This window comes from Coregonus clupeaformis, chromosome 12 (genome assembly GCF_020615455.1).
Source record: "Coregonus clupeaformis isolate EN_2021a chromosome 12, ASM2061545v1, whole genome shotgun sequence".
Lineage (NCBI taxonomy): Eukaryota > Metazoa > Chordata > Actinopteri > Salmoniformes > Salmonidae > Coregonus > Coregonus clupeaformis.
Genome location: NC_059203.1, coordinates 51,565,926 through 51,578,684, shown reverse-complemented (window position 1 = coordinate 51,578,684; position 12,759 = coordinate 51,565,926). Strand labels below are relative to the sequence as shown.

Sequence of the window (12,759 nt, the reverse complement as noted above, 5' to 3'; positions counted from 1 at the left end):
GGTTCTGGGATTTTTGCTCACCGTTCTTGTGATCATTTTGACCCCACAGGGTGAGATCTTGCGTGGAGCCCCAGATCGAGGGAGATTATCAGTGATCTTGTATGTCTTCCATTTCCTAATAATTGCTCCCACAGTTGATTTCTTCAAACCAAGCTGCATACCTATTGCAGATTCAGTCTTCCCAGCCTGGTGCAGGTCTACAATTTTGTTTCTGGTGTCCTTTGACAGCTCTTTGGTCTTGGCCATAGTGGAGTTTGGAGTGTGACTGTTTGAGGTTGTGGACAGGTGTCTTTTATACTGATAACAAGTTCAAACAGGTGCCACTAATAAAGGTAACAAGTGGAGGACAGAGGAGCCTCTTAAAGAAGAAGTTACAGGTATGTGAGAGCCAGAAATCTTGCTTGTTTGTAGGTGACCAAATACTTATTTTCCACCATAATTTGCAAATAAATTCATAAAAAATCCTACAATGTGATTTTCTGGAAAAATAAATCTCAATTTGTCTGTCATAGTTGACGTGTACCAATGATGAAAGTTACAGGCCTCTCTCATCTTTTTAAGTGGGAGAACTTGCACAATTGGTGGCTGACTAAATACTTTTTTCCCCCACTGTATACTGAGATCATGTGACAGATCATGTGACACTTAGATTGCACACAGGTGGACTTTATTTAACTAATTATGTGACTTCTGAAGGTAATTGTTTGCACCAGATCTTATTTAGGGGTTTCATAGCAAAGGGGGTGAATACCTATACACGCACCACTTTTACGTTATTTTTTTTTTTTTTTTCACTTCACCAATTTGGACTATTTTGTGTATGTCCATTACATGAAATCCTAATAAAAATCAATTTAAATTACAGGTTGAAATGCAACAAAATAGGAAAAACGCCAATGGGGATGAATACTTTTGCAAGGCACTGTATAGCACCCGGTGTCACAGGAAGATCAACAAGGACCTCAGCCACCCGAGCCACGGCCTGTTCATCCCACTACCATCCAGATGTTAAATAGTCACCACTAGCTGGCGTCTGACCAGTACACTTCCCTGAACGTTAGTCACTGTCACTAGATGGCTACCACCTGGATACTCTACCATGCACCTTAGAGGCTGCTTCCCTATGTACATAGTCACTTTAATAATGGAAAACTGGTCACTTTAAATAATATTTACATACAGTTTTACTCACTTCATATGTATATACTGTATTGTAGTCAAGGCATAAGCTATTTAACTATTGCTGTGCATATACTATTATTCAGATATACTACATATTCTATACTGTCCATATTGTCTATACACCACATCACACACACACTGGGGCGAAGTTTCACCTTCCAACAGGACAACAACCCTAAGCACACAGCCAAGACAACGCAGGAGTGGCTTCGGGACAAGTCCCCATCCAACCTGACAGAGGATGAGAGGATCTGCAGAGAAGAATGGGAGAAACTCCCCAAATACAGGTGTGCCAAGCTTGTAGTGTCATACCCAATAAGACTTGAGGCTGTAATCGCTGCCAAAGGTGCTTCAACAAAGTACTGAGTAAAGGTTCTGAATACTTATGTAAATGTTTTTGCTTTGTCATTATGGGGTATTGTGTGTAGATTAATGAGGGAAAAAAACTATTTAATCAATTTTAGAATAAGGCTGTAACGTAACAAAATGTGGAAAAAGTCAAGGGGTCTGAATACTTTCCAAATGCACTGTATATACACATATATACATATATACATACATACATACATACAAACATATACAGTACCAGTCAAAAGTTTGGACACCTACTCATTCAAGGGTTTTTCTTTATTTTGACTATTTTCTACATTGTAGAATAATAGTGAAGACATCAAAACTATGAAATAACACATATGGAATAAGGCTATGACATAACAAAATGTGGAAAAAGTCAAGGGGTCTGAATAATTTCCGAATGCACTGTATGTATATACAGCTGTGAAAAAAATTTAAGAGACCACTGCAAAATCAGTTTCTCTGGTTTTACTATTTATAGGTATGTGTTTGGGTAAAAATAACATTTTTGTTTTATTCTATAAACTACTGACAACATTTCTCCCAAATTCCAAATAAAAATATTGTCATTTAGAGCATTTATTTGCAGAAAATGACAACTGGTCAAAATAACAAAAAAGATGCAGTGTTGTCAGACCTCGAATAATGCAAAGAAAATAAGTTCATGTTCATTTTTAAACAACACAATACTAATGTTTTAACTTAGGAAGAGTTCAGAAATCAATATTTGGTGGAATATCACAGCTTTCATGCATCTTGGCATGCTCTCCACCAGTCTTTCACATTGATGTTGGGTGACTTTATGCCACTCCTGGCGCAAAAATTCAAGCAGCTCGGCTTTGTTTGATGGCTTGTGACCATCCATCTTCCTCTTGATCACATTCCAGAAGTTTTCAATGGGGTTCAGGTCTGGAGATTGGGCTGGCCATGACAGGGTCTTGATCTGGTGGTCCTCCATCCACACCTTGATTGACCTGGCTGTGTGGCATGGCGCATTGTCATGCTGGAAAAAACAATCCTCAGAGTTGGGGAACAATGTCAGAGCAAAAGGAAGCAAGTTTTCTTCCAGGACAACCTTGTACGTGTCTTGATTCATGCGTTCATCACAAAGACAAATCTGCCCGATTCCAGCCTTGCTGAAGCACCCCCAGATCATCACCGATCCTCCACCAAATTTCACAGTGGGTGCGAGACGCTGTGACTTGTATGCCTCTCCAGGTCTCTGTCTAACCATTAGACGACCAGGTGTTGGGCAAAGCTGAAAATTGGACTCACCAGAGAAGATGACCTTACTCCAGTCCTCTACGGTCCAATCCTTATGGTCTTTTGCAAACCTCAGCCTGGCTCTTCTTTGCTTCTCATTGATGAAGGGATTTATTTTTTTAGCTATGCACGACTTCAGCCCTGCCCCTAGGAGCCTGTTTCGAACCGTCCTCGCCATGCACTTCACCCCAGCTGCCGTTTGCCATTCTTTTTGTAGGTCACTTGATGTCATCCTATGGTTGTTGAGTGACATTCGAATGAGTTGGCGGTCATCCCGGTCAGTAGAGAGTCGTTTTCGCCCTCTGCCGGTCTGTAGCTTTGTTGTCCCCAATGTCTGCTGCTTGACCTTGTTCTTATGAACCGCCGTCTTTGAAATTTGAAGGATGGAAGCAACCTGACGCTCACTGTATCCCTCTGCCAGTAAAGCCAGAATTGAACCCTTCTTTTCCTCACTCAAAACTTTCCTTTTCAACTCTTTTGGCATGGTCAATTGTTATTTTTTGATTAATATTACTTTTGAGGTACTATTGGCACTGTTTTTGCCATCCAGCTGGTCCTATTGCAAGAGGATAGTGATGACCACAGCAGTGGTTTTTATACTTTTCCTCATTAAATAAGATTTGGTTCAGGTGATCACCTAATCAGTACGTAATTCAGTAGAATGAGGTGTGCCTGTGTTGGAATTCAACAGACACGGGAATGGAATGGCTGTCATACATGTAGAGATGTTTATTTAAGAAAAATGTGCAGTGGTCTCTTAATTTTTTTCCACAGCTGTATATGTGTGAAGTGATGTATAGACAATATGAACTGTATATGGATAGAATATATATTTATACTCCGGACTCCGACATTGCTCATCCTAATATTTCTATTTTTCTTAATTCCATTCTTTTACTTTTTATATTTGTGTGTATTGTTAGATATTACTGCACTGTTGGAGCTAGGAACACAAGCATTTTGATACACCCGCAATAACATCTGCTAAATATGTGTATGCGACCAATAAAATTTGATTTGATTTGATATATTATATCTGTTTGGTCATCTTGAGGTCAATTTGCTGTCTACAAATTATTTGTAATTATGTTCCGGACCCCGGACCTCAAGAAACAAATTGGTGCTCGGCTGAATCTAGTTGTTGATCAACTGTTCCTGTTCATCCGACTCTGGGGAAGTAGATAAATTAGAAAATTATTCTGCGGGACATCTAAGTGGTCATTTTCGGGATGGAAAAATGATTTCAGTGTCAACGACCAAAACCAGATAGAAAGCATACAGAAAAGATATTGAACTATATATATATTTTAAATAATACCATCTTTGACAACTAACAATCATATCAAAACTAGACAGTCAGGGAGAAATCGGGCATTCAAGGCACATGCCCATTAACCAACTGCAAAATTGTCTCTCAGCTCCATGCCAAACTGTGTAGAATTGCTGGAAATTAGCTTCAAAACTGCAACATTTTCTTTCAGCTCAATGGAAAAATTTGTAGAATTGCAGAAAATGTGCTTTACAACAGCAACATTTTATCTATGCTGCCAAGATACCTTTGTAGCAGATATACTATGTTAGAGTTTACACTTCCTTTTCCAATGAACTGTGGGGTGGTCAAAATAATGAAACTGTAAAACAAATATTTTCATTTTAAAGTGTTGATTCCTTTACTTTCCATTACCATTCATCTGATGATGGGATGTGCTGACTGCCAGTGAGTCAGCATTATAGTCTGAAAAATAGTCTGCTGGTCTGTTCTGTGAGAGCCATAGAAACAGCCTTGTAGCGCTTATTGGGGAAATATGTCTATTTCTGACTGTTGTTGCTGTGAGACATTGCTCTTTTAATCTGGCATGCTGGTCTAAGCCACTCTCTTATGTAAGGCTACTGATTTATGTTGAAGTTTACGGTTCCAATAAGGGTGGCATATAGGGATCTAAACGGCACTGAGGTTGAACTTCTCAATGAGTGAGAATTGCCCTGTTCCCACGCCATCCCGCTTGCTTTTTGGCAGCTCTCTCCTCATATCTGTGCCCTCCCCACCACCACCACAACCCCATGCCCTTACCAACCAAAATACCCTCAAGTACTAACTACCCTTCCAACCCAAACACACCTCACATCAACCCCCCAGTCCCACACACCCACCCCCTGACCCAAACATACTTTCCACCCAAACATACTTTCCTTCCACATGGCCTTGGTATGAGCAGTGCTCCAGTATGTGTGAGGAGCAGGTCTGGGCTGGGAGGTCCTATTCTTAGCCTGACTCCCCCTCCATCCCTTTCCCTCCCTTCAGCCAAACACTGGCCAGGCCAGGGCCCTCTACATGCATCTGTCTACATCTGAGAGGTCTGCTATACAGTATGTGGGAAACACACATCCTCTCATCAAAACTGTGATTTGCCTCTTATAAAAAATAGGATTTGAGGGTCCTAAATAGCCACAAACAGTGCATACTGTACCTATAACGGTCTGCATGTGTTCACATGTACACTACATGCATTTGTACACGTCACCAGGCATTGAGATGTGTTACATGTTGCATGCTCAGTGTTGAGAATGTTGGACACAGGGTGACCCATTGGTCGAATCACATGGTGGCTTGGGACAGGTTGAGTGCCACTTACCGTATAGACTGGGCTCAGTCTGAGAGAACCATTCCTGAAATCGAACTGTCTTTTAATATGTGTCTACGTGAAACACATCAGGCCTGATTGGCCATGTCCTACTGCTGCCACTTTCCTGTGAACAAGCTAGTTACATTAACACCAAGGCGAAATCAGTAGCAGGACGACTAAACGGTACACCAAAACACAATCACAGTCTGACACGCTTTTCAGCGAGTCTGACACGCTTTGTACACATCTCAATGCCTGGTGACGTGTACAAGTCTTTGAGCCGTTGCTACAGCACATTGTATCCTAAAACCCGGGTATAAGAGGCTATTTCAGACATATAGGCCTCTGGTTAAGCTGCTAAGCCTGTTATTCTTAACCCTCTCTGTGAGCAACACCATACAACAGACAGGGCTGTCTGGTCTACAGCCTACAGTGTGCTAATGCACTGTCCTTTGTGTGTGTGTGGGTGTGTGCGTGCGTGGGGAGGAGGGTTGGGGGGACTTTAGAGAGTCCCTAGAAAGCAGGAATCACAGGCCGTGACTGGGTGAGTCAAGATGATTTCATTACAGATCAGGGTCTAGGGGTCCTGGGCCCTATTCAATCCCATGCGTTATCCACCTGTCCATCTCCCTCTCTGTCTCCCTCGGAGTGTTTCAGATTCACAACACCTCATTTCACCAATACTGTTCAACAGTAATATTAATCTTCTACATACAGCATTCTATTCCCTGTATTCAAACACTCTCCTGTTCTATCCAGCTGTCTATTAGTTACTGTACTGCTCTTCCTTAATATGTAGCCCTCTAACCATTCAACTCCTGAAACTCCTATTATCTGTGTTGTGCATGCTTCTAAATCAAATCAAATGTATTTTATAAAGCCAGCAGTTGTCACAAAGTGCTTTACAGATACTCAGCCTAAAACCCCAAAGAGCAAGCAATGCAGAGGCTAGGTGGCACAGTGGCTAGGAAGAAACCTAGAGAGGAACTAGGATCCAAAGGGGTCCTCACCGGTCCCCAAAAGGAAAAAGGCTATTTTAGGTTTAGGGGTTAGGGTTACAATTAGGGTTAGGGTTAAAATTAGGGTTAGGTTTTGGGTTTTTGGGTTAAGGTTAGGGTTAGGGAAAATAGGATTTTGAATGGGAATCAGTTGCTTGGTCCACACAAGGATAGTAAAACAAATGTGTGTGTGTGTGTGTGTTTGTGTGATAGGCCCTAATCCAGCCGTCAGACACATTGTATGAATCATTGTAAACCCATCTCTATTTAAAGAGCCTGGGGCTATAAACAAACCCCTGCCAACCCCCCAACTGACGCCACAAATATAAAAAGCACCTGGGGCCTCATTTATCAACCGTGTGTACATTTCTCACTAAATTCTGCCATACGTGGAGATTCTAGGATTTGTATGCACAACAAATTATTGGGATTTATCAGACTGTCGCATGTAACACACAGTATACGCATGTTTTCATTGATAGATCAGAGCCATACTATATTTCTGCGGTCGTTAACGAGCGTTTCAACCCCGCCTGGAAAATGCCCTACATCAGGGTTCTTCAATTCCGGTCCTGGAGGGCCGAAACACCTCTGTTTTTCATCCTCTCCTTCTAATCAGGGGCTAATTCAGACCTGGGACACCAGGTGAGTGCAATTAACTACCAGGTAGAAATAGAAAAAAGAACTGTTTCGGCCCTCCAGGACCGGAATTGAAGAACCCTGCCCTACAGTCACCTTTTATGCTAACAAAACGCTCTCATTTGCTGGATGATTTGGAGATGTTGAAACTGGGCCATGACAGTTAAAAAAAAAAAAAAGATCAAATTTCTGTAGAGGTGTTGGCAGAATGTTAATCTTTTGCAGTTACTTTTTTTAAAGTGCACGCAAGGTTTAGTCTTTTCTGTGCGCACGCGCCTTTGATAAATGAAACCAGAAAACGGAATGTTACAAAAGTACACAGCAAAAATTGGAGTGTTGAAATTTCAGGGTTAAACATTTCCGAGTTTATTTTCACTCCCAGAGTGTTATGTTAACACATTCTGATTTAAATGGTGTTCAGTGTTGGAGTTATTTGACAGAGTTGACTCTGCAGAGATGTAATTAAGCTCTGCCCATGCATTTCACTTCTTCGGTTGGAGACAGAGGAGACAAGTCGGCGCCATTTTCTCCTTCCCATGCAGTACTACACGGTAAGTGCAATTAACTCAAACTTACTGAAACAATTATAAATTGATGCTGAGAATTTCAGTATGAACAATGAAACATCTACAGAGAATATATGCCTAACAAAACCATGTTTGTTGCCAGGACTGAGCAGCAAATTTGTTCTGGTGATTAGCTAGCTAGAAGTGTATGGTAAGCTAGCTAACAGTTTGTTACTTAAACCGTCTCCAACTTTATCAATGATGATTTAATAAAGGAAAAACAAAGCGTTATGTTTTTTTACTGTATAAAATCTTGTTTGAGGCTGGAGTTAACGTCTTTTTTCCCCCCTTCACTTTGAACATCAAAGGGGCTGCAAAAAACATGTCCCAACATGCAGACGGTGTTTCACGTGTTTAGTTGTCTGTGTGACCAGCGTACCACTGTATTTGGTGACCCATCAGATTCTATGACCTGCAGTGTTGGAAAAAGTACTCAGATCATTTATTTAAGTAAAAGTATATAAGTATTATAAGTTAATGGTACTGAAATTACTAAGTTAAAGCTAAAGTACAAAATTAGCAGATTTATTAAACATTTAAGTGCATCATTAAATATTGATGAGTCAATGCATAAGCAGCATTTTAATATCTCAGTCACAGCGCGATTTTCTGATAATGTGTACTTTTTCCAACAGTGCAGGTCACATAATCTGATGGGTCACCAAAAATGGTGTAACACTGTCGATTTAGCTTTAATATTTACCGTTCTTCCTTTAAATGTTTATTTACTTTATCAAACTTCCTTGCATGTCTCAGTCAAAATGCTGGTCCAGGTGAAGTACAGCCAACAGCAGAAATATGTGAAGCTGAATGAGGATGAAGGACGGTTTGACTTTATGCAATTCCATGAAAACGGTTAGCATGGCTTAGGAAAAAGGTTTTAAACCACACCCATGTTCTTTTAAAAGCTCATTGTGCAAGCTCCTTAATGTTGTCGATTCTGATTTCTTTGCATGCCTTTATCAGACTCTTTTATACGGTAAATGGGGTTAAATTGCTAATCATTTTCAGTTCTGTAATGTGTGCTTCATAGAGTGTAAAGTATTAATATACACCAAAACAGTCAATAAAAAAAGCCAATCATCCATTTATAAATTTGGACTTAAGTGGGAATGGGTTATGTGAGGGAAAATGCTCTAGGTCTATTTAAGGATTATACAGTGGTGGATGTATGTATTTAACGTGAACAGTTATTGGCTGTGAGGCAAGAAACAGTGCTGACTTCAAAGGCACATTCAGTTTGACCTTACTATCTTTTCCAGTCATCCAGAGATTTTGCCTGCCACCTGATGCAAAAGTTATATACAAGGATGCAACAGGGACAGAAGTTGATGCAGAAATATTCAGCGACCTCGTCGGACAAGGCAATGTGGTGCTGACAGTATTCTCAGATCAGGGTGAGATATCAAGGCAGGTATAATAAAGCACTTTACACCTTACATAATATAATTATTTGCATTTTTTCTATTCCTTTAGAATTCTCTGATTTCTCCTTGTCTTCTGCTTCTGAGACGTCTGACTCAAGCTTCAGCTCAAGTGCATCAACTATAATCCTAGATGATGTCCCTAGCAAGAGACAAAGAATTGAGGATACACATGATGCTGTGTCTGCTGAACAGGTTTCTTAATGCTTTCTTTCTTAATTTTTTTCACTCTGAGTCTCTAGAAAAGCTATTTATCACCATGTTTTGTATTCTGATGTTTTTGTTTTTTATTAGTTGATTGAAGCTGTGCTAAGAGGCAAGTCTGGGGGTGAAGAAGTACTACAGGAGTACCAAACAACAGAAACCCTAACAGATGCTGCAAGAAGAAAAATGGTTAACATCCTGGTGGCTCACATGATTGACAATCATGGGTATGTTTGTTTCACATTGTTTTTATTTGTGCCAAATAACTGCATGGCCATTGCATAAATGTACTAATTTAATATCTCCTCTCAGGCACCGCCCCACTAAAGCAATCAGAGAAGATTATGCACGTGGGATAGTGATGTTGTTCCCTTCCCTCAAGGATCCATACTCCAAGAAGGGCTATGTAATAGGCATTATTATTGTTAACTCTTTCATGTCATGTTGTGACACAAAACTGTGTGGACGACATTGATATTTGAATTCCGTGAGATTTCTCATGAGCCTGGTATGACAACGCATTTATTTTCTTTTTTTCATTTCAGGAACACTTCTATGATGCTGCAAGCAGCACAGGATACATTTCTTGGCGTCTGAAAACAGTCCAGAGGAAGATTCGTCGAGGATCTGCACTGCCACCAAATAGCCCAATTGACTTTTCTCCAGGGGGCCCAAATTTCCAAAGGACTGTTAATGTTGAAAGGCAGCTTGATGGTGATGCTTGCCAAGAGGCCATGTCTTTGCTCAACCATACCACAGACAATTCCCTGATTTTCCAGAAGATGAGAGAGACCTTTCAGCACCGTCAGAAGCTCGTTAATGACCCAGGCAGAAGTGTTGATATCCTCTCCAGCTTCCCAAGATTCCTGGATACAAAAGGATTGGTAAGTTTGGGATGAGATGTTTAGAATGGCTTGAAATGTGAAAGTATTTCCTGAAGTAGTAGTAGTAGTAGTTTAATATCTTCTTTCTTAAAGGTGGACCAAGACTTCACTCTCCTATTTGATGACGACACATCCTCCAGGCTTCTTCAGAAATGGGATTTGTTCTTCAAGCCAAATGTCATAAAAGAGGCTAAGCGGCTCACCTCAACACCAGAGTTGCGTCGCTTGGTGCAGTCAGCAGAAAGTCCCCCAGGAAGTGATCTTGATGAGGCAACAAGTGAGTTGTTTTTATTTTAATAAATGTGCTATAATTGCAGTTAAACTATAACTGCAATAATATTTCATTTCTTTATTCTGTGTATCTCTGAACGTTGATCTGATTTTTGGGATAAATGTGACTAATAGATGGATGACGGTTTAAAACGTTCTCATAATGCCTCCCTGTTCTCATTCAAACCTGAAAAGTATTACATTTGAAGAGTTTTCAGTTAATTCTTGTGACTCTTTGTCCTCAGCCTACGACCAAGAAATGGCTTCCCTGTTGTTACTGTTAAATCTCCTTCCACCACCTCCAGGGGGACTGAAGTCTCCAAAAATTAGTGCATGTGATGCAGTTGAGAGACTTGTTGTCTTTCATAAGGTAACTATATTATTAAGGTGATTATAATAATTTGTCACGTCACCTTCTTAGCCACATATGTAAATGAGGGTTGTTAAAAAGTGGATGGAATTGTAATTAGGTTTTCATTCCCATCTTGCACTAGCCAATGAAAAGATGTTTGAATAATCACTTGTATAATGTAGTTTTCTCTGTGGCTGCACATTATTATTGTGTCTAATTTTCAGTTTTCTGATCTCAACCCTAGTCATGCTGCAGTTTGGAGGAGCATCTCCGCAACCAGCAGGGTCGGCAGCCGTACCTCCTCGCTGTTGGGCGTCAGAAGAGCAAGATTGAGAGCTTCTACATCACAATGGATAAGCGTCTCATCCCATGCAAGGCAAACCGCTCCCTCGGGGCATGTGATGAACTTTTCAAAGAACATTTTTTAATTTGTCTTACGATGTGGCATTTGTGAATTTTTACACATTCCTGCAGACAACAGTGTATAACATTGATGTGGGGAAAATGAAGGAGTCACCCAGAGTTAAAGATTTGAGAGTGAGACTGCTTAACCAGCCAGTAGCACTCTCACCCTGTGAGTAAGAAGCTATAACAATGTTGACCTGTTTCATGTGTCAGAAATATTATCCCAGCAGTCAACAGTTGAGTTCACATTTAAGAGTTGAACATGGTTACTATCCTGGACCCAAGTTCAAATTGTTTTGTTCTCAGCAAGGCTGTAAGCATCAGTTCCTAACATATACAGGTTTTCGGAAGCACCTTAATAGTGTTCATAGTAATGTTCAGCAAATTTCTCAAACTTCAACTGTTGCATGTTCATCTAGTGAGCCAGTTGCAACTACATCTCAAGGACACATGCTTTGGAGGACACATTTAATCCACAAAATCAATGTAGCTCTTCCAGTGTTTATTCTGAGAGCAATGATTCAGGACTTACTAAAGATCCAACTAAAGAAATGTGTGCATCCATCGTGGCCAAATTACAGGGGAGTGGGATTTCCAATTGTAGGAGATTTGGAAGAACTAACAAGTGAGATTCGCTCACAAGCAAAGCATACAGCTATATCTGCTTTACCTATAACTGACCCCAACATATCTGTGATAAATGAATCTTTTGAAGATTATGAAAACCTGTTCACAAATCTAAATACAGAATGGAAACAAAATAAATACTTCCACCAAAAATGGGGAGTTGTCGAGCCAGTAGAAATAACACTGGGAGTGAGATATGACAACAGGCGAAATCAGAAATCCGGTATTTATGATCAAGTACCTGTGAAGGATACTTTTATATATGTGCCGATTTTAGAAACATTGAAGTTCATGTGCAGAAATCCAGACATTTGTGTTTTGCTAAAGAAAGAGTGTAGATCAGAGCCTGACACTTATACAAATCCAACTATACTATGATGATTTTGAAACAGCCAATCCCCTTGGCTCCAAACGTGGAATTCACAAAATTGGCTCTCTTTATTTTGTTGTAAGAAACGTTCCCCAAAAATGTAATTCGGTTTTGATGAACATTCATTTGGAAACACTTTTTCACACACAAGTATGGTTTTAATGTTATACTAGAACCGTTGATAAATGATTTGAAAAAACTAGAAAGCCAAGGGCTAAGTCTTCCATTTTCAGATGAGCAGGTACAGTGGGGAAAAAAAGTATTTAGTCAGCCACCAATTGTGCAAGTTATCCCACTTAAAAAGATGAGAGAGGCCTGTAATTTTCATCATAGGTACACGTCAACTATGACAGACAAATTGAGAAAAAAAATCCAGAAAATCACATTGTAGGATTTTTTATGAATTTATTTGCAAATTATGGTGGAAAATAAGTATTTGGTCAATAACAAAAGTTTCTCAATACTTTGTTATATACCAATTTGTTGGCAATGACACAGGTCAAACGTTTTCTGTAAGTCTTCACAAGGTTTTCACACATTGTTGCTGGTATGTTGGCCTATTCCTCCATGCAGATCTCCTCTAGAGCAGTGATGTTT

At 40.1% G+C, this 12,759-nt stretch overlaps 2 protein-coding genes across 6 annotated transcripts in view; one reads left to right on the top strand and one right to left on the bottom strand.

Annotated features, from left to right (window-relative positions):
* LOC121578384 (sodium-coupled neutral amino acid transporter 3) overlaps positions 1–12,759 on the bottom strand; it is an 86,403-nt gene that overhangs the window by 21,455 nt on the left and 52,189 nt on the right. The window lies entirely within an intron of this gene.
* On the top strand, positions 7,152–12,449 carry LOC121578385. 3 transcript variants are annotated; one of them, XM_045223917.1, is made up of 7 exons: positions 7,152–9,023; positions 9,103–9,481; positions 9,567–9,660; positions 9,800–10,138; positions 10,232–10,415; positions 10,654–10,778; positions 11,005–12,449. In XM_045223917.1, the coding sequence occupies exons 2-7, from the start codon at positions 9,441–9,443 to the stop codon at positions 11,212–11,214; spliced, it is 993 nt and encodes a 330-aa protein (XP_045079852.1). In that variant the 5' UTR covers positions 7,152–9,023; positions 9,103–9,440; the 3' UTR covers positions 11,215–12,449. The 3 variants fall into 3 exon arrangements, 2 of the variants coding, with proteins under 2 accessions (XP_045079852.1, XP_045079853.1); XM_045223918.1 differs by lacking the exons at positions 7,152–9,023; positions 10,654–10,778 and having other exon boundaries at positions 9,037–9,481; XR_006661608.1 differs by lacking the exons at positions 7,152–9,023; positions 9,567–9,660 and having other exon boundaries at positions 9,036–9,481; positions 10,232–12,449.

Bases quoted from the DNA above. Each gene is read 5' to 3' on its own strand.
- LOC121578385 (XM_045223917.1), top strand. From the start codon at position 9,441: ATGGTTAACATCCTGGTGGCTCACATGATTGACAATCATGG. The intron at 9,661-9,799 runs GTAATAGGCATT...TTTTCATTTCAG, and splicing joins CATACTCCAAGAAGGGCTAT to GAACACTTCTATGATGCTGC. The intron at 10,139-10,231 runs GTAAGTTTGGGA...TCTTTCTTAAAG, and splicing joins TCCTGGATACAAAAGGATTG to GTGGACCAAGACTTCACTCT.